The sequence below is a fragment of the Mchenga conophoros genome, linkage group LG12, assembly GCF_057382185.1.
Source record: "Mchenga conophoros isolate Kocher_MC1m ecotype Shallow Benthic linkage group LG12, M_conophoros_male_GT1.1, whole genome shotgun sequence".
Taxonomy (NCBI): domain Eukaryota; kingdom Metazoa; phylum Chordata; class Actinopteri; order Cichliformes; family Cichlidae; genus Mchenga; species Mchenga conophoros.
The window spans coordinates 28,097,933-28,117,991 of record NC_140537.1 but is presented as its reverse complement, the minus strand read 5'-3'; the positions used below and the strand labels follow the sequence as shown (position 1 = coordinate 28,117,991).

At 39.4% G+C, this 20,059-nt stretch overlaps 3 protein-coding genes across 6 annotated transcripts in view; 2 read left to right on the top strand and 1 right to left on the bottom strand.

The window, feature by feature from the left end:
- ikbkb (inhibitor of nuclear factor kappa B kinase subunit beta) overlaps positions 1 to 2,783 on the top strand; it is a 37,049-nt gene extending 34,266 nt beyond the window's left edge. The window contains exons 20-22 of the mRNA XM_085295009.1: positions 1,054 to 1,142; positions 1,441 to 1,534; positions 1,643 to 2,783. Coding sequence (XP_085151135.1) covers positions 1,054 to 1,142; positions 1,441 to 1,534; positions 1,643 to 1,702 — 243 coding nt within the window. The 3' untranslated portion in view covers positions 1,703 to 2,783. The remainder of the gene's footprint in view (positions 1 to 1,053; positions 1,143 to 1,440; positions 1,535 to 1,642) is intronic.
- An 819-nt stretch (positions 2,784 to 3,602) lies between these two features.
- Positions 3,603 to 14,667, bottom strand: vdac3 (voltage-dependent anion channel 3). Of its 2 annotated transcripts, XM_085295014.1 has the most exons (10): positions 14,529 to 14,662; positions 10,068 to 10,183; positions 8,704 to 8,775; positions 8,412 to 8,461; positions 7,300 to 7,452; positions 6,715 to 6,767; positions 6,406 to 6,633; positions 6,162 to 6,312; positions 4,664 to 4,721; positions 3,603 to 4,550 (listed from the first exon to the last, which is right to left on the bottom strand). In XM_085295014.1, exons 2-10 carry the CDS (start codon positions 10,177 to 10,179, stop codon positions 4,459 to 4,461), a joined length of 969 nt encoding a protein of 322 aa, XP_085151140.1. In that variant the 5' UTR covers positions 10,180 to 10,183; positions 14,529 to 14,662; the 3' UTR covers positions 3,603 to 4,458. The 2 variants fall into 2 exon arrangements, with proteins under 2 accessions (XP_085151140.1, XP_085151141.1); XM_085295015.1 differs by lacking the exon at positions 10,068 to 10,183 and having other exon boundaries at positions 14,529 to 14,667.
- A 1,409-nt stretch (positions 14,668 to 16,076) lies between these two features.
- Positions 16,077 to 19,854, top strand: enkd1 (enkurin domain containing 1). Of its 3 annotated transcripts, none has more exons than XM_085295011.1 (8): positions 16,077 to 16,333; positions 16,739 to 16,823; positions 17,489 to 17,713; positions 17,875 to 18,050; positions 18,138 to 18,293; positions 18,370 to 18,512; positions 18,641 to 18,777; positions 19,311 to 19,854. In XM_085295011.1, exons 2-8 carry the CDS (start codon positions 16,739 to 16,741, stop codon positions 19,469 to 19,471), a joined length of 1,083 nt encoding a protein of 360 aa, XP_085151137.1. In that variant the 5' UTR covers positions 16,077 to 16,333; the 3' UTR covers positions 19,472 to 19,854. The 3 variants fall into 3 exon arrangements, with proteins under 3 accessions (XP_085151137.1, XP_085151138.1, XP_085151136.1); XM_085295012.1 differs by having other exon boundaries at positions 16,077 to 16,490; positions 17,489 to 17,644; XM_085295010.1 differs by having other exon boundaries at positions 16,077 to 16,490.
- The last annotated feature ends 205 nt before the right edge of the window (positions 19,855 to 20,059 follow it).

The following is a 20,059-nucleotide window of genomic DNA, read 5'->3' as shown; positions in this document are numbered from 1 at the left end:
TTCTCAGAAAGTGGAGACGCTGTTGGGCCTTCTTTAAGACCGCAGAGGTGATAGAGCTCCATTGGAGGTCTGTGTCTATGTGCACACCCAGAAACTTGAAACTGGAGACCCTTTCCACGCACTCCCCGTTGATGCTGACAGGCTACAGCTCGGACTTCCTCCTTCTGAAGTCAACTACCAGTTCTTTTGTCTTGGTGGTATTGAGGTCCAGGTTGTTGTCTACACACCAATCTGACAGCCTCTGAACTTCAGCTCTGTACGCAGTCTCATCTCCCCCTGAGATGAGCCCCACCACGGTGGTATCATCTGCAAACTTGATGACTGTGTTGTCTGGGTGGGAACTAACACAGTCATGTGTGTACAGAGTGTACAGTAGGGGACTCAGTACACTCACATACATATAGACTCATATACACTCACCAGCCGCTTCATTAGGTGCACTTTGCTAAAGCTGATTTAGAATTACATTTTGAGAAACACTGGAGATTTTGGTCCATGTTGACATGAAAGCGTCACACACAGAGTTGATGCAGATTTGTCAGCTCCTCATGATCCGTGATGTGAATCTGGAATTCTGAGATTTTATTATGTTCAGTAAATAAATTTGAAATGATTTGAGCTTTGTGATATGATGCATTATCCTGTCTGAAACAACATACTCAGGTAGACTGTGGCATTTAAACAATGCTCTGCTGATGCTGTGCCAAGATAATATCCCAACACCGTTACCCCACCAACAGCACCAGCAAGCCTGACACGTTCAAAGTTCCTTAAATCACCGTTCTTATTCATTCTGATGCTCAGTTTAAACTTCAGTAGGTTGTCTTACACAAGCCTAAATGCAATGAGTTGCTGCCGTGTGATTGGCTGCGACTTATTTATGTTAACGTCAGTTGAATAGTTGTACTTAACAAAGTAAGCACACAAAATACAATTTGCTTACAGTTGTAGCCAGTAGTATATGTGTAATTTCTGTCTACTGTGATTATCAAGAGTGTTACATTTACTTTATCAGCTAATATTGACTAAAGTCCATCATCTTGTCTTACATAGAGTAAAGTTCGCAGTCCAGTGAGTGGGAGTCCTGATGGATTACGTACCCCGTCGTCAGTACTCACTCCCAGACACAGCTTACAACAACTGTGAGTGCACTCTCTCTCTCTCTCACTCACACACACACGTGAGTACTGGGATGTGAGGGTAGGCGTCCATTCAGACCCTAAAATTAATGATTGTAATATTGTTGAGGTGGTGTAGGCTTACGTTTATTTTTACATGCCTATACATGATGACTAACCAAAAGAATTTTAAACTAATTATATATTGTGGGATTTTGTTTAAAGACAACTTTTCAGAACATCTCAGATAGCACAGACACATAACAGGAATCCTAACAAAGTCGTCAGAGGAATGCATGAATAACTTTGGGTGTGTTTGCAGTGATGAGTCTCTTGTGGAGGAGAGCAGGACATTTGAGAGCCGCCTTCAGAGTTTGCTGCACGACACCATCCAGGAATCTGAGAGCAGTATGGAGGTGTGCAAACAGATGCATAGCAGCTGCATGGAAGTGTTTTGTGATTATTATTTTTTTTTAATTTTTTTATTGTTTAACTAAAACAATTGCCTTTTGTTTTTGTCCTAGATGCTGAGGGAGTGGACGTGGCTGCGTGGAGGCCAGGATTTCTCCAGTGACCTCTCATAAACTGAGTTTCCATCTTTGCAGATATGTAGTACTCTGCTGCCTCTGTGTGGATGGGCTGTCAAATTACACGTGGGATGTATGACGACAGTCTGAAGTGAACGTGTAGCAGTTTAAAAAAAAAAATCAGTGAGATCGCTAACACCTTATTGGCTTTGTGAAAAAGAATAATTAAATCTATGTTCAGGATTAATGTCAGAGAGATTAATTGGAGTGTCATCTTTCATCTTAAACAGAACATTCTGGCTGTAATTCCAGTAAAGATTAAAATCTTAATCTCATATTACATATTTGTACATTCCTATAGGCTTATGGTTTATGAAGCACCTTGCACAGTTCTGACCCAATATCTGCATACAGCATGATTATTGTAAATAATCTTTTGCTGGATTTGTAAGACGATCTCTTTCTTAGTTTAAGAACTAATTTTGTTTCATCGTGATTGTTGGTCTTTGGAAACCACAGATGTTATTCTTAACAAATGTGTGCCTTGAGCTGCGTGTTCATATCTGGAACACTACTTTTTATTGCAGGTTTTATTTGGTTTAAGGGTGTGATTTAGAATTGAAAAGAGGTCTGTTTTAACCGTTTGCTCAGTAACTGTATGAATGTGTTTTTAAACCCACTTATGAATGCATGGGGAAATGAGGAATATCTTCAATAAGAGGAACATGTATCAAATGCAGCACAGTCCAGTATGCCACGAATAACTGCAAGTGTTTTGTTTATACTGTTGAATTGTTTTGACATGCTGGGTATGGCAATATTTTATACATTTTTTTAATCATTACCTTGAAACAATGAAAAAGAAGTTAAATGTGTGAATTTATCAAAACTGTGAATTACCACAAAACTAACATATTACTCTGGTCTGGTGTTTTGGCCTCATCGCAATTGTTTCCACATTTTTCTTCTCGTTTTCATCTTAAGCCCAACAATTAAAGGTAGTACTATAAAGATCACACAAGGTGATGCTTATTATCAAGTATCTCGGAATTATTTTGTGTACAGACTTTATGCTGTTAAGATTGTAAAAATGTCAAACAAAATTAAATCTTGACTCTGGTAAGCAGGTTTAATGTGACCTGGTGTTTTCTTTGCTTCATTTCCAAATAATTTGTTTGGACACGAGGACGCTGATGGCCTTGACTGTTTTATTGCGATTAAGAAAAATAATATACAGAATTAGTGCTTGTAGTACTCTGCCATCCCATGATTCATTAGGCTGTAGAACTTTTAGCAGCAATAATTTGTAACCTAGTAATGCGGGTATTCCATCTTACTTCCTTTAGTAATCTTTTTCTATACAATTGTCTCACTCACATTCTTGAGGAACTGAGGTTTGCAAAACATTTGTTTTTGCACAGCTCTCTGTGCATAGATCTCTACTTTGACTCTTTTAAATCATTGTCTCCTTGAATGACTATTTCAGCCAAGCTTTGGCTCTCAGAGGTTCTCACGTGTGACTCTAGAATACTTTGTTAGACACAGGTTTATTCAACTTGACTGCAAGGTTCCCAGATCCTGTGGCTGCACCTCAAGCTCAATTCATCACCCTCCAACTGCTGTGCTCGACAGTTATGAGGCGTTTGTGTTGATATGTTGCGTTTCGTTTTCCCCAAATGTAGTGTTGTGGGCAAACATCTCCACTTTGGTCTTACTGGTCCAAAGGATATTGTTCTAGGAGTCTTGTGGTCTGTTCTGAAGTCACTTTGCAAACTTATGTGCCACCAAGAGCAGAGGATACAGGGCTGCAGAGTACTGTGAAAACAATTTTTCACATGACTAACATCAGTAGGGTGGGGGGTGGGGTGGGGGGGGGGGAAAAAAAAAAAAAAAAAAAAAAAAAAAAAAAAAACACAAAAAAAACAAAACAAGAAACCAAGCCAAAACCCACTACAAATCTGTTTTAAAGTCTTTATTTCATTCAATAAAGCCAGTTTGAGGTCCTAACTGATGGCTAACTTCCTATACAAAGCACAGCACAGGTAAAGTGAAATGTAGTGCTCAAGGTTTAACAGTTACAGGACATAAAACATGACAAAACAAAGAGGTCATATAGAGATCCTAATTTTTTGACCAAACAAAACCTGAAAACAAAACTTTTAGGTAACCAAGGGCTCACAGTGTTTAACTGTTTTATTTAGGTGGAAACAAAAGCAATCCACTCAGACACATGACCCGTTTTTTCCTGCTTATTTCTCTCTAGCCTCTATTGCATCAGTTGTAAATATGACAATGAAAAGTCTAAAATTAAAAAATAAATTAAAAAATAAAAAAAAAAACCTTAGCATTTAAAGCGTGCAACAAAACTACAATATACCAAAACAAGCACCCTCTAACAATCTCACTGATGTCTAAATCCTAGAGTATCTGAACAAAACCTGCCTGAATAACACAGAATGACAGGGTGCTTCAGACATGCTATTAAAAGTGCACTTTGTCTGGCCAAAGCAGCCGAGAAGTAGCACAGTATTTAGAGAATGGGGTATTTGAATAAACTGGCAGCGAGACTGTATGCAGTACTCTGGTAATATATGCTAAAAACTGATGTGTGGGTCATGTCAATAACACTGAAATCCTTGCTTTAGAATTACAGTACTAGAGGTCTTAGAGGCTGTTTGGAGTTTCAGGGTTAAGGCCAAAGTGTGTGTGTGTCTCAGAGGGAAGATTTGTTGATGCGTTGCTGAGTGGGGCCATAGTGGTGTAGTCTTCTCCTTTGTTTGCTTTCCTCTCCTCTTGCCAGTCCTGTTCAATCCTTACGCCTCCAGCTCGAAACCGAGGCCGATTTTGTGTCCACCGGCGTTCACGTTCTTCCCGTCGATCAGAGCAGAGAGGGTGAGCTTCACTCCTGCAGGAAAGAGCGTCACATTGTATCATGTAACCATACAGATGCTCTTTAGGCTGTTATCACAGAATACATGTTTTTTTTGTTTTGTTTTTTAAAGAAGTCAAACGGCTAACCTGGCCTGAGTGTTTGTGTGTATCCAACTCCAACGAGACAGGCGTTGTTAACCTTGGCCTGTGAGGAGAAACAGATCATCAGGTGAGTTAGTCATAAACACTGCATTAGGAGAGTATATGGAGTAGGTTACATAATATGGAGTTTATCATAAATATGAATATCAATCAGCCTCAGGCTGTAAGATAATGATGTTTGAGAAGCACACAGCTGTAGGGATGACTCAATAGGCAGCTGGTTCCACATTCAAATATTTGAACAACTATTGAATGGATGCTCATAAAAATGGTATCCAGTGACTTCCTCCAGTATGCATTTTAGAGTTGTATAAATCTCTTGATGATTCTGGGACGGGTTAAAACACGTTTATCCTTTTTGTCATTGAACTTTTTTGGTAAAAAATAAGTATGGATCGTAATTTTTTTTGTTAATTGTAACTTATTAACAACAATATAAACATTTTTTGTGAGCCTGGTGTGATCAACCAACAGATGAAGACTTTAAGCGGCACCCCTTTGCTCACAGAAAAGCAAGGATGCAGTAAATAAATAAATAAATGCATTTAGGTAAATCCATGAGTTAATTCATGCTAATAAAAATCTGTTCAGTGGTCTTTGTGATTATCAAAATATCTGAAGTCTAGCAGGAGGTATCTTTAGAGCATTCACATTTTGCTTAATCATATCCCTATTCCCTAAAAAATCCCTTATTTTATTGTCAAATATCATTTATTTCAACTCAGCTTACTGAGTTTGCTTCTTAACTCATTTACACAGTCCACCCAATGCTTATATAATAAATACAATTTTATTTGCATAGCACCTTTCAAGATTTAAAAAAAAAAAAAAAAAAAAAAAAAAAAAAAAGGATCACAAAAAGCTTCAGACCTTCTCAGACCACTAAGTCCACAGATCTCAAGCTCAAAGGAGAGAGTTCCAGAGTCTGGACACCACCGTTACAAAAGCTCTGTCACCTTTCGTTTTCAGCCTCATATGCTTACTACCCAATATTATTGTGCCAAAACAGTAACTACCATAGTGGGCATACTGCAACACATGCATTCATAAATTTTCTTAGCTGCTGGAGCATATCACAGCTGTCACTGAGCACATGGCAGAGTACAACCAGTCTGCAGGGCCAACGCAGAAACAGACAACCACTTACACCTTCAGCCAATTTAGCAACACCAACTAAACTAACATGCATGTCTTTGGACTGTCGAAGGAAGCTGGAATATCCAGAGACAACGCATGCACAGACATAAATAACAGGGAATCTCAATAGAGAACCTCCCAAGCTAGACAGCAGATTTGAACCCACAACCTTTTTGTTATGCAGATCTAACCACTGCAGCACTGTGCCACCTCTGAGTACAGTTGTACATTTAACTCAAACCTCCAGCAGAGTCCCACAAAAGTTATAGCGTGATTAGCTAGCAGTGAAAATGTATCATTTATTTATGTATGTTAGACGTGTGCAGGATGTTTTGTCAGTTCTCACAGAGAGGGATGCATCCTTATCCAGCTGGTATTTGGCTCCAAGTCCAAAGCGTGTGTTATTGCTGCCTGCTGTCCAGGCTAGGTTGACTGCTGTTTCCAGGTTGCTGTTCACCTTTTGGTAAATGGAGCCACCGAACTCCGTGCCATCATTACTGAAATACAACACCAAACACAATTTAAGAACTGAGGGGAAAAAACAAAAACAACAAAACCCCTAAACTTTGTGCTATGCTGTAGTGACTCACACGCTGGTATGAAGTTGGAAGTCACCAGTCTTGTATCCAAGGGCAAAGTTGTTCTTGACGAGTTTAGATTTGGCAGTGTCGAAAGCCATCTGGTAACCAGCCAGCCAGCCCTCGAAGCCAAGCACAGCCGCTGTGTGGACAGTGGGGCCGGCCATGTCAAAGTCCAGGTCACAGCCCACATTCACAAAGTCCCGCTTGTAGCTGGTCTTCAGTTTGGCACTCTTCTTGCTAAAGATCGTAATTATTAGACACATGTCCTATTGAGAACATTTATTAAAAACCCTGAGAACATCAGAGCGTTACTCTTACCCAGTGTTCGGCACAAATGACGTGTCCAGACCGAGCTTCAGGCCGTTGGCCAGCTACAGACAGAAGACTTAATACATTAAGTACTGAAGTATTAGCCACCACATATTATTAAACCTTTCCTTATTTTCTGTCATACGTATATGTTTTAAAGAGGTAGGTACTTATCACCATCATCCAAACACTCAAAACTATGTTTTTTTTCCTACTCTTTGATGTCAATGAGAGCAGATGTCTATAATATCATCATCACAGACACAAAGCTTTAATCGTGAGCCACACACTTGCTATCCAAATTTCTTGTCATGAGGAGCAACCCATCAGTAATAATAATATTATTTTTTCTTAAAAAATAAAAATATAATTCTGGCAGCTCAGCCTCCCAGTAGATGCACCTATGGTATGAATTTCAAAATTTGCCTAGTTCTTAAGATATCACATTCACAATATTTTCAGAAAACATGACCTCTGACCTCTAACCTTGAGGCAGAGGTCAATGAGATTTAAACACATCTGAGGTTTTTAGTAGATACACCAATGCTATTTTGCCCCCCCAAATAAATAAAATTCCTGTTTGTTTGACTTCACCTGGTCCTCCAACGTGATTTCTGTTGTAAGAATGTTGTCAGTGTTCCACTTCTGGTTGAAGGTGAGCCCCAGATCTTTCATTTTGTACTTTGTCTCCAGGTGGCCTCCAGACCTCCCTGTATCTGTGTTGTTGGAGCCAGAAGTGGTGAACTCCTGTAGGAGAGACGGATCGAGTAATGAGGGGAAGATGGAAGATGAGGTGGAAGGGAAAGTAGAAAGAGACATCAGAGCACAGCTAAAGACACTAGAGGCCGGGGGGAAACGGAGACAGGGATAACAAGCATTACGTTTTTGGCTTTTCCTCTGCCAAACAATCCCTCACAGGGTTGCATGACTGGTTATTCAAATAAATAAATAAATAAAAATCTAGACCTTTAAGATGGAGAAGTGAGCTGGGAAGGTAAACTGAGGACTGTGAGGGAGAGGCTGGTCATGAGTGTTTAACGATCAGTGCTATTACAGCTGCGGTTGGGGTAATGCTGTCACTTAGGTGAGCCGTTACTGCAAAGAAATAGTTGGCAGAAAGCCTGCACACAAACACACACTGCTATCACTCTTGCACCCTGCAGTGCACCTGTGTTTAATGATTACATATGCACACACACTCACTCTCCCACTCTTACCATCTGACAGGAGCATCCAAAGAAGAAGCAGAGAAAAGAGAAAACAGAGGAAGTTAGGGAAAACCACAGTCTACATGTGACAGTTTGACTGCTTGCTGGGAAAATGAAAACCAGAGCTACAAAAAGTAAAAGTGGATGTCTTTTCAGTGCTTTTTGAGTGAGGCTTAAAGCTGGATCAGATTTGGAAAACTATGCAAGAGCTCATTTGTGGTTTTACTATGGTAACCGGTTTATGGCAACACAGATACATGGCACGTTTTGGTGAAACTCTTTCCCTTCGTGACAGAACATGCTGCTTCAGAGGAGAGAGTAAGGAATAAACTCATTCGACAGAGTGTTTCTCTGCTGACTCTGTATGTAGAGGCACGTCAGGCACTCTGACATGAAGACCTCCAAAGCCGTGAGTCAGACCTTTGCTCTACATCTAAGTGCTTAGAAAGACGTTTGAAACTAAATTTAAACGCATCCAGTGACAACAGTAATACTTACAACTCCACTTTGAGACTTGGTCTTAACATCTAGCTTCAATATTCCATAGCCTGTGGAAAAGAAATTAGGATATTTAAAAAAAAAAAAAAAAAACATATATATTACAAGGAAGGGCAGTAAAAATTATCTCTTTGCACTGGCCAGAAGAACAATAGACACCTGCAGCACAGAGCACACAAAGCATTCTCTGAAAATCAGTCCTGCACCATAGTTTGAGCCCAAACAGCTTCAGTATGATAGCAACAGAAGAGCAGCAGTTACATATGCATGTTAAGTAGATTTCTTCACTTACCGAAGCCTTTACTGAAGATGTCTTTGGCAGATTTTCCCAGATCCGAGTATGCAGGAGGGACAGCCATTGTGCCTGAGGAAAGAAATGTACCAATAGTTTAATCACAGCAGTGACACACATACACCCACACATGTGCACTTTTTATGTAAAGAGATATTCCAGCAATTTAGAAATACACTTTTACAACACTGGTGAAATTGCAAGATTTAAGAGTCTGTCCAGCAGAGCACTAAATATGCACATTTCCAGCTTTCCAGTTTGGGTTAAAGTACAAATCTGTTGGATCACACATTTGCCTTTCATATCTCAACCTCTGAAACATTTGTGCCATGTAGAATAGCACAATATGAGCTTTCAATCGTTACTGAAGCACATATTGTGTAGTTTTTCAACAAAGATTAAATGGATACAGAAACAATAACAGAGTGTCCCTTTAAAAAATTAAAAATAAAATAAATCAAGATGCTAACACAAAATGAATTTTAAAGCTCTGCACTGGAAGCTGTGCTTTGCAATGCAAATAGCACTTCTGAGGCCACACACACGCTGACAGCACCGCCAACAGCATTTTCGATCAACCATCTACTCACCAACAATCATTACACATCAATACAAGCCAGTAGGGGGGCTGTCTGGGTGCTGGTTATAGCCCCTCTCCTCCCCCTCTATCTTCCACAGAAACCCTATTGATTGCCTAGCAGCAGTACATGAGCAAGCAGCAGAGGTTGTTAAACCAATGAAACTGTTTCCCTAGTTTAGGAGGACAGTATACAAGTCTTATTTTTGCAATAGCTGTTGCAGAATGAACAAAAATAGCATCATTACTGGGAACAAATATCAACATAGCATATTTTTTTTTGCAGACTGCGGCCAGGTCACTGCAGCAGAGCCAGCACAAGCAGTGGCTGGTTTGGTTAGTCAGCAACTACCACTCCTGCACACCACTGCACTGCACTGTAGTGTAGTGTTTCAGAGGCATCAGTGTCCCCTGGGTCAGTGTGCACGTGTCTGCGAAGAAGACAGCCTTGGCATTGACTTATATCCTATAAGTGTTTAATAAGTGTTTAATATTTTACTACCAGCACACCTTTTTGTGGCTCCTGCACCCCTCACCTAACTGGTCTCTTCTACAGAAGATGGGAAATGCAGCTAACACGTGCATGACTGAGCCACTGCAGACAGATCAAATACTGTCACTTGGGGGGAAAAAAGGGAAAAAAAAAAAAAAAAAGATAACTGAAAGCAGATGAAAACCGCTTAGACACAAAGACCCCTTCTCTCCCTGTAATGAAACCAACATGCAATCCAGGGACCCTGATGATAATCCATCTGTGTTTTTACATGTAACCCCCAACACCACTCACCATGTCCCTTTGGTGCGTGGCTCTGACACGTCACACAGTGGTCTTTGTTTTCTGCATGTTTGCCTTTTCCTGGCATGTCCTGCTGCAGTACAATCCCAACATTCTGTGCCATGACTCTTCAGAGGGAGAAGTAAAAGCAGGGACAATGGGAAACTTTTGGCAAGAAGTCCTTCGCCACTTTAATTAACAGCATCATCACACAATACAAACTCTTGTTTGAAAGTGGTTCACAACATGTTACAGCTACTGTAGCCATACCTAACTTATGTAAACCAGAGCACTCTGTGCACTGCATGCAAACCTGGCCTGTGTGTAGACGTGAAAAGACCTTTTGAAATACTTTTTCCTCCATCCCGCACACAAAAGTACAGAAAAACAGAACAAATCATGAAAGTAAATCACATTGATAAATATGCACTTTAATGCCAGGTTCCTTAAAGTCTGGCGCATCACCTACAGAGATTTATATTTACAATAACCCCTCTCCAAATCCAAATGGGGAAAAGATGCTTAAACAGATGAACTCAATGTGTGCACCAAAGCCCAGTTGAAGAAAGTGTGAATAATGCAAAGCAACTTAACAGAGTCCGGGGGGAATAGCAAATGCAGTAGGCACCAACTTTTCTTTTAGGCTGATATGGCCAACTTTGTGATAAATCCAATAGGAAAAGTCTTTTTTTTTGGTGTTATGTGACAAATGAATGTTCAATATTCACTCATTCTCCTCTAGCTTTCTAATATTTTCATTGTGTCCTTTTTTTTAATAGATCAAGGCAAGAGTAACCCAAGTTTAAGTGTTCATTAAGGCGTTTGTCACATAGATATAAAATAAGTTCAGAGATAAGCGGGTGTTAAACACAGGGTGCTTGGTTTATGTAAACATGTAATTTGTTGTTGTTCTGGTTTACGTGCTGAAAATGGGTTTTTTTTGTGTATGTTGTGTTAGACTTGTACATAGTTAAACATATATGGATCAAATAATGCTGAATTCTGGATATGGATTTGTAAGCAATGAAATTTGAAATAAGGGGGAAGGAACAGGAAAAGTGTAAACTTCATCCGACTCCTTTTCGAACATACATTCTGTAGAAATAGATATATACATGAAAACTTGATGATTTTTAAGTTTTGTTTTTTCCTCTTGTTATTTCAATTATATTTGCATGTTGGAAATAAAATGATATCTATTTTCTATCAACCCCCGAGTTAAAACAAAAACCTCTCCAACTTTTGGATAAATAAAGCTTGCGTTAGGGCTGCACGATTTTGCATAAAATGAGAATCACGATTTTTTTGGCTTAGAATTGAGATCACGATTCTCTCACGATTTTCTTTTCAATATAAATATTTATTGCATTTATTAACTGCACATCAACTTCGTAACAGTTGAAACTGAACATAAAAACAATAAATAAACATAAAAACAACAAATGTCTGACGTTTTGTTGCTGCCGCAAAATGTTGTACTGCTTGAAATTCCGTCTCCACCGTTGCTCGACGCTGCGTGTATAGAGCAGGTAGTGCAACAATAGAAAAATAGTTGCGGGACGGCACTGTGCAGCGTTTGTCTAGGGTGTTGATTATTTTCCTAAATCCCTCGTTTTGCACAGTGTTGATCGGAGCCATATCTTTGGTCAGGTGATAAGTGATAGCCTCCGTAATTTCTTTGTGCCTGCGGGAGTTCGACGGGTATAGGGAAGCGCTGTATAAGGTTCCCGTTATTGATGTTTGGGTGGTTGTCCGGGACGGATTTTCTCCTGTCACTTTGCTCTCCGTTGTTTTTTCCCTGCTAATTTTAGCATCACACGGCATAGCTTCTGTATCACGTGGTATAAGGCTCCACCCTTGTCATTTGTTGAGCAGGAAGAGTGAGCGCTTGATTTCATGCAGATTACGTCCCGGATCAAAATGCAGTACAATCGTCGTCATCTTTTTTTTTTCTTTTTTTTTTTTTTAAAAATCGTTGTCATTTGGAAATGAGATCGCACATAAGTATGAATCGAGATCGCGATTTTCTAACGATTAATCGTGCAGCCCTAACTTGCGTTATCTTAAGATTGTCATCATTTTCACATAATACAAATCCATCACCTGTGGTCTCAATATTCATTTCCCAGACACTCAGCAACTACATGCAATTCCCAATCTGTCTTTGTCATTCCACCCGACAGACAATCCTTCTCCACTCTCCATCCCCTCACCCCCCACCCCCACCCCACTTAGTTTCCTCACCAAGTCGCAGCTCTAAATTTAGCCCATGTGAACATGACACTGAATTACATGTGACTTGGCTTTTAACATGTGTCCTCCTCCAGGTTCAGCCTATTAAGATCCCTATTTTTTTTTTTTAAGTACCAGCACAGTGTGTTTATGCACAAACACCTGCCACTCATCGTATTACTTACAATGCGCATACGTAATTATATGCAAGCTGTAGCCAGGTGATAGACTGGAGTAAGCGCAAAGGTCAAGATGACCCCACATAAATGACATGGACGTATTTGAACACAAACAAAATGTTAAATGACTTAAAAATCCATAGAACTGTCCAACGCAACATGCTTTTAGTACATACTGCTCAATTTGCGAGCAGCACAAATTCCCAATGTTTATAATAATAATAATAATAATAATAATAATAATAATAGATTGCATTTATATAGCACTTTTCGAGACCCTCAAAGCACTTTACAATTGCACTATTCAGTCACTCTCACATTGACACACTGGTGGAGGCAAGCTACAGTTGTAGCCACAGCTGACTTGGGACAGACTGACAGAAGCGAGGCTGCCATATCGAGCCATCGGCCCCTCTGGTCATCACCAGTAGGCGGTAGATGAAGTGTCTTGGTCAAGGACACAACGACCAAGACTGACAGAGCATGGGATCGAATCGGTAACCTTCCGGTTACAAGATGAACCTCCCAACGTGCTAAACCACAGTCGCCCCGATGTTGCACAGCTGACTAATTTGAGTATTGTTTCTTCTCTTAAATACACTGTGAAATATAAAAACATCTAAATATCTAATCTGAGTCCAGATTAACTGTGGAGAAGAGCAACTTATATATATTACATATGTTTAACCCCTCAAGTTGAACTGGCATCGTCTGCAGGATTAAATGAAAGGAATAATTCTGACATTCGCATCCAATAACAAGCCATAAAAGGGTGTCAAATATGCAATTAGGCAGTTGCACAACTCTAGCATAGCGTACAGATAACCAAACCAAGAGTGTGTGTGTACCATAATGTAGGGAATGTTTGTGAGAGATAAGGTGAAGTGCAGTGAAGTTATAGCTTAAACGTAAAGTGAAATATGCAGCTCTGTCCTGCATTAGAGTCACTTTTAATGGGTGTTTTAATGTGTACAGTGACAACAAAAAGACTTCTGCTGTGTGTAAGCATGTGTTTATAAGTAGCCTTAGTTTATACAATGCTTGCATCATCCAATAGGGCCTTAATAAACCTTTTTACAGTGACACAATAAGGTATTTAAAGGCCATCTTTATAGTTTCCAGCAGTGCTTTTCACTATCTAGTTAACAACTTAAGTTAAATACATCACTAGACTTTGCACCAGCTCCTGCTACATGTGCTGCAGAAAGTGCTGAGATAGGTGTGAACCACGTTTTCTGAACTACTCTGCTAAACACACCATGTGAGGACACCATTTCTAAATTAACCCAGTTATGCTTTTTATTTCTACATAACACACACCGATGCCAATAACAATGAACAGCAATGATTATCAAAATATCGGCTGATAGCACTTTCACTGATTGCTTTATCCAAATAACCTAATAAAACTGTGTCTCTCTAGGCCATTGGCAAGGATAAGATTCTATAATTGAACAGGAAGGAAAGTCTGAACAACAAGTTACAATCAATGACAAAAGATAGCGGTGCTAGTTGTTAATGTTCTTTTGTGTTTCTCAACAAACACACAGATAAGACGTTTAAAATAGATTTATGGTCTCCCGTCCCCCGGTCCTTAGCGAACATGCTCATGGCCAAATGCGTCCACCCTTTCATATACATCTCCTTTTTTTTGTTTTTTTAAAAAGCACAATCTCTACTTTAAGTTGTGTATTTCAAATGTTGCAGCACAACAGTGCAATAAATCGCACTTATTATCGCTCATAAAAATTTGTTTTGTTGTTTTCGCTGCATGCCGTCAACACTCGTGGTAAGTTTTGGGAAGAGGGCTAAACTTCAGTTTTTCGAGGATGTTTTATGATAGTTAATTTTGGCTAACTATGGGAACACACAGGCCCGAACTGGCATTAAAACCTTGGCATAGCCGTCTGCGGTGGCTACTCCTACCCATGTGTGACTCATATCTCACTAAAAATCAAGCGGTTGTTGACAACAACTACCAATGCAGGAAAAAAATCGCAAAACAGTACCTTAAAAATAAAATATAATAAGGGACTTGCAAAAAGAATCTTGCTTAGCTTACCTTTAGTTTTGTAGCGGAGTGTTGCAGAGTTTCAAAGGACTGCTCACTGCAGCGGAGCACAGTGAAGAAAAAAGCAGAGGGAACCAGACTGAGCAGGCGCAGGTCAGACCTCCAGCAGAGGGCGGGGCCGTTGTGCAAGTGACGTTGGGCACCAAATCTCTCTTTTATTATAAAATGTTTGCAATATGCACATTGTGTCCATGACGCACACAGGCCTAATCATTCATTAGAGAATAAATTAATGCCCAGCAGCATTTGAAATAGAGAAAAATATGTTGATATGTTGAAAAATGTAACTAAGAGGTCTGAGAGGTTAGTAATTCCAGTGTATATAAGAGTCTAAAAATATTTAAACACGGCCATCTTCATACATTAAGAGAAAATGGAGGGGAGAAAGGATATATAATGCCTGAGAGAGAATAGACAATAATTTAGAGATTTCAGTGTAAATGTACCAGCTCACAGAAATAGAGGGACTTTGGTTGGAAGAATCTGATAAGATTTAATGCTTTATTACACCTCTCTCAGAAATAACGCGATACTTCAACCCCACTCCCCACCCACCCTTTCTGCTGAAACCCAAAATCCAAAACCCAAAGTACAAACTGCTACGATGTTTTGTTTTGTTTTTCCTTTTATTAAAGACTATTGGACACATGGTGATCTGTGTGGTCTTTAATTGTGAAATTCCCTGAGAAAGTACGATTATATGTTTCTGAGTATATACCTTCAGAATGGAGATCTGGGTGCTAAAAATACTGTTACTGAGAAATGGATATTATTACAGGAGAACCCAGTGCACATGGACGGAACTCACAAAGGGCATGTATAAAATGGAGATCACAACAAAACGTTTCATTTATCCATCCAAATAATTTGTTTTATACTGGCGAAATTTAGTCTGTTCTTGGCAATTATTATTATAACAATAATAATAATGAAAACATCTAAAAAAGAAATAGGGAAGAAAATCATGTCATATTTGGTGAAAACGGCATGTGGCTTTATTATAGTACTCTGTTTATATAAGTGTATACTATATTAGAAAATTAGGGTTGCTACACTGAATAATTGTTTCTATAATTCCACAAACACTAACCTTTCATATTTTTGTTAAAGTTCATGGACTCCAGTAACAAAGAAATGTGGTAAACATACTCTCAGTACAAGTACCTTAGTGAAAAGTTTTATTCTCTGTAGTGCTGGAAAAAAGGGGAGAATAATAACTGTGAAACTGCTATATTTACTAGAAGTGCACTCTGGAGTCAATGACAATGACCTCTACCTAATGTCCCCTTCGAATGATTGGGTTTATAAACCCTGAGTTAAGCATGTCAGGCAAACTGGGTACCTCCTGTGTACTTAGGCTGCACGCTCTGACAGACATTTGGTCATATTTATATTTATTTTTGCATTAGCTAAGATTAGGGGGATTGTTAAGATTTGAGTGTAGCTCGATAATTAATTAGAAGAGAGTACTGCTGATCCTGAAAGACAACACGCAGGGTCACTATACCTCCTTATACAAAGCGACAGGATTAAAGGTTTAAAACTGCAGAAACCATTGGATTTAGAGGTTTTAGTTCTGATTACAGTTACTATTGTGTTTTAAGAAGCCCAGCGCTTTGTATTTGTCTTATTCTTTCAGGAATTTGATCGCTGTATACGCTTTTCGATTAATAATATTTGCCCGGCAGCTCTATTTCTGTGTGCGCCTGCTCCGTTGCCATGGTGAGGAGTACTGCAACAAGTGCCGGCGTCATCAGCGTGCGTGAAAACAATCTGATAAACAACAGGGGACAGAGGTAAATAGATTACCGTCTCTTCTTTAGCCTAAATGGAGCTGGTTGCAGCGACGTTAAGATTACCTGCAAGTTATTCGTGACTAAACACGTGTGTGTTTAGTATCTTATCCTGAATACGTCGAAAGAAAAGGTGTTGAGGAGATAACTTTACAACGAGGTAATTAACATAGCAATAGTTAGCCTTTAGCAAGCCCTGAAACAGAGGAAGAACATGTATTTCCACTACTATATTCTGAAGAATCACTGTATTCCGATCAGCTGAATTAGGTACAGAAGCTGCTCTTCTGTATAGTCTATATGAGTTGGGTTAATTACTTTTTATTAGAAAGGTGCAGGCCAAATTAAATCAGCAGTCTTACGTGTTTTTAAGTAACATTAGCAAATAATTCACATCGTCTTTTTCAGATGTGTGAGGGACCTTCGTCTATATCTGGGCCAATTCCCCCGGATCCTTCTCTGTTTCCCCAGTACTACAAGCGACCAGCTTCAGGTGGGGTGCAGCCACGTGACTGTGGTGTAATATTTTTTTTTTCACACAATCCTTTATTTAGATATTGCAGCATTGAGATATGAGTTGGGGGGTTGTGATAGAAGGATGGCAACTAAAGTGAAAAGGGAAGTTTATAAGATAGTAATGAGACCTGCTGTGATTTGTACTTTGAAGATGGTGGCACTAACAAAAAGACAGGAGGCCAAGTTCGAGGGTGCACAGCTGAAGATGTTTGTTTATTAGAAATGAGTCCATCAGAGGGTCAGCTCAGGCTGAATGGTTTGGAGACAAAGTTAAAGAGCCATAGGGTGAGTTGGTCTGGATAAACCAATATTTTTGGTTTACCCAGACCAAATAACCATGAAAATTGGACTTAAGAAAAGAAAACTAAAAAATCTATAATTATGATCAAAATTAAATACACAGTGGATTTTTAGTGCATGTTTTCTAGGACAGGAATGGCACTGAAACTAATAAAAACTAAACTGAAATGACCAGGCCCACTTTGGATATTAAAATTTCAGTAATTTCAAATAAACTAAAATGGAAAGCTAAATATTTATAATTAAAGGCTTAAAGCTACCCAAAATACTTAAAAACTGCAACAAATATTAAACTCTAATAATTCTAGCTCAAGTTTATTTTATTTTTCTCTTCTCCTCAAGCTCGGGGTCGTTTAGAGGGAAACCACGATGGTACTTTGGCCCTGCTTTCAGGGCCCCTTGCTCCAGATCCTGTGTTGTACCCAGGTTGCTACAGTGCTCGTACCCCAGCACAACACCCCCGCATCAGCCCCAATGCTACCCATATCCTGGAACGAGGTCAGAAAGGGGTTGTAGGGGAATTACTAAAAATAGACAGTATTTCTATCTCTCCTGTTCCAAAACAGAGTAAGTGGGGGTTTTTTTTTAAACTACTAGTTATTAAGATTGAACACTGATGTATTAGCTTTTGGTATTTTTTAGCATCTTATTATAGAAAGCATGAAAATAATGAATTTGAATCATTGCATTTGTTAAAAGAAAATTAAGACAGCCTTTCTTACCCTCAGAACAGCGAGTGATGCATGATTTTGGTAAAGAGAACGTCCGTCGACTGCGAGAGATCCAGAAACGTTGCAAAGAGCAGGAGGCTGAGAGAGCACAATCACGTGCTGTTCCAGTTAAAGCTCTTTGGACCGCCTCAAAATACCAGAATGTCCCATCGAGGGTGATGGCTCAGCTGCAGGCAAGAAGCATATCTGTGAAAGATGCCCATCCGTGAGCACTTCATTTTTCCTCATTAGGTTTTGACCAGTCTGTTTCTTTTGTGAAGGTTTCCAGTCCAAGTGTTAAGCCACAGTGTCAAAACTTTCTGAAGGCGCATTCCTATGGTGGGTCTGCTTCCCCACAAAGGCCACAGTCCAAAACTTCACGTGTAGCTGAGCAGCGTCGGGCCTCCTGCAACTCTACACAGGACCTGGACTTGCAAGTGAGAATTGCTAAAGTTTTATTGGAAGTTCACATCTACATTTTAAACATGCTTCTAGAGATTGTTTAAATTGCAGTTACAGGTTCAAGGTCAGACAATAGACTTCATAAAACATAATGCCCGGACTGCAGGAAAAACTGTGATTCGACGGTCCCAGTCACTGACAAACCTCAGAGATAAGCCTGTACCCAGTGCAGTCAAGGGCCAGGTTCCTCAATAGTGAGTGTTATTGAAACCTTCAGTGTCAGTGTGCTTAATGCTCATGATATTTCACCACTAGATACTTTTGACTTTTCTGACACCCTTGTTTTTTTTTTCTCTGCCCTTTGACATTGACACTAATATAGCCTTCAGGAAAGGAAGGAGCAGTGGCGTAAAGAGAAAGAAGAAAGGAGGAGGAATACTCCTGATCCTACGGTCCCAACTGGACACACCTTGATGCCTGAGAATGAGAGACAGGAGACTCTGAAGTCCCTAAAAGAGAGTATGATTCCTCCCTTACATTCATACATGTAGATAACTGCCACGGGAATGCCCGTGATCTCTAAAGATATTACACAGTGCTTTTAACTTGGCAGTGTTGTGTGTGTGTACTGCTTGTACATTAGTCCTAAAATCTAGTAATGGGATGTGGTGGCTGAGCCTTTGGAGTGTGTGTTGAGAAATCCAGGAAGTCTTTTATGAAGCGTGTATCAAGGCTTAGTTGTTGTTGGATCACCACCTTTAAGTTGCAGAAACAATTTTGTTTCTAGTAAAATTCTTTTCTTGGTTTGATTTTTCGTCAGCGATTGTTTCGCCCAGTCCAAACAATCTGGACTATAAATATGGCAAACTAATCCACTGCTGTAGGAAAAAAAAGACTGGGCTGTCAGTCTGTTGAAAAGCCTATTATTTCTTCCTCCGGTGCTCAGCCATCCATCATAATAACAGCAGCTTAGTAAGTACAGTAAATAGTACAGAATGAACATCAGTATTTGCCTCACTAATTATGTGTTTCTGACATTTTTTTTTCTTCAGCCCACCGCTCCCTGGTGACCGAGCTGCTCTCCCTGCCTCTCAAAGCTGACAGTCTGAGTATTCGCTCACGCCGGGCCCAACTTGACTGTAGGCTTTCTGAAATTGAAGAAGCCATAAAAATTTTCTCCAGAGACAGAGTTTTTGTAAAAATAGATTCCTAACACACGAGGAAAAGGAGGGAAGGAAGTGGCTAAGTAAATGTGTTGCTTTATTGAGATTAACTTTCATTTTTTAGTTGCATTAGGTAACATTACGCTGATTGTTGTGAAATTTTTATTTTTTCAAATGTGATTAAATCATTTTGTAAGCTTATTACAAAATACAAAAAACAAAATATTATTGAAGTGATACGATTCTTACGTGAAACTTGTCCTTTATACATGCTGCTCACTTGTATGTAGAAAAGAGAGGCAGATATTGTCCAAACTTACTATCGGAGCATCTTTAGGTGTCATTTGCTGAGATGTCATTTCTTTTGTATGGATGTGCTAATGACTTATGATTGTGACTGCTAATAATTTATAATAAAGAACATTTTTGTGAAGTTATTGTGTTTGTACTTACATCATTTTTGTAACGTGGAATCTTAAAACCTACCAAACAATACACTACAGCTTTTTTTTAGTTAATTTGATTTCATGAATAAATAGAGAAACACACTAGAACTCAGTAAATTTTGATTGTTCCGTTTCATTTTGTGTCACATTTATACTATAATTATACTAGTTGAAGCAGATGTGAACGCCGTG

Excerpts from the sequence above, each read along its gene's own strand:
- vdac3 (XM_085295014.1), bottom strand. The coding sequence starts at position 10,179 with ATGGCACAGAATGTTGGGATTGTACTGCAGCAGGACATGCCAGGAAAA. Across the intron at positions 8,776-10,067 it reads CCACGCACCAAAGGGACATG|GCACAATGGCTGTCCCTCCT; the intron begins GTGAGTGGTGTT and ends TTCTTTCCTCAG. Across the intron at positions 6,634-6,714 it reads TCATTTGTGCCGAACACTGG|CAAGAAGAGTGCCAAACTGA; the intron begins GTAAGAGTAACG and ends TACGATCTTTAG.
- enkd1 (XM_085295011.1), top strand. The coding sequence starts at position 16,739 with ATGTGTGAGGGACCTTCGTCTATATCTGGGCCAATTCCCCCGGATCCT. Across the intron at positions 17,714-17,874 it reads CTCTCCTGTTCCAAAACAGA|AACAGCGAGTGATGCATGAT; the intron begins GTAAGTGGGGGT and ends TCTTACCCTCAG. Across the intron at positions 18,051-18,137 it reads GGGTGATGGCTCAGCTGCAG|GTTTCCAGTCCAAGTGTTAA; the intron begins GCAAGAAGCATA and ends TCTTTTGTGAAG.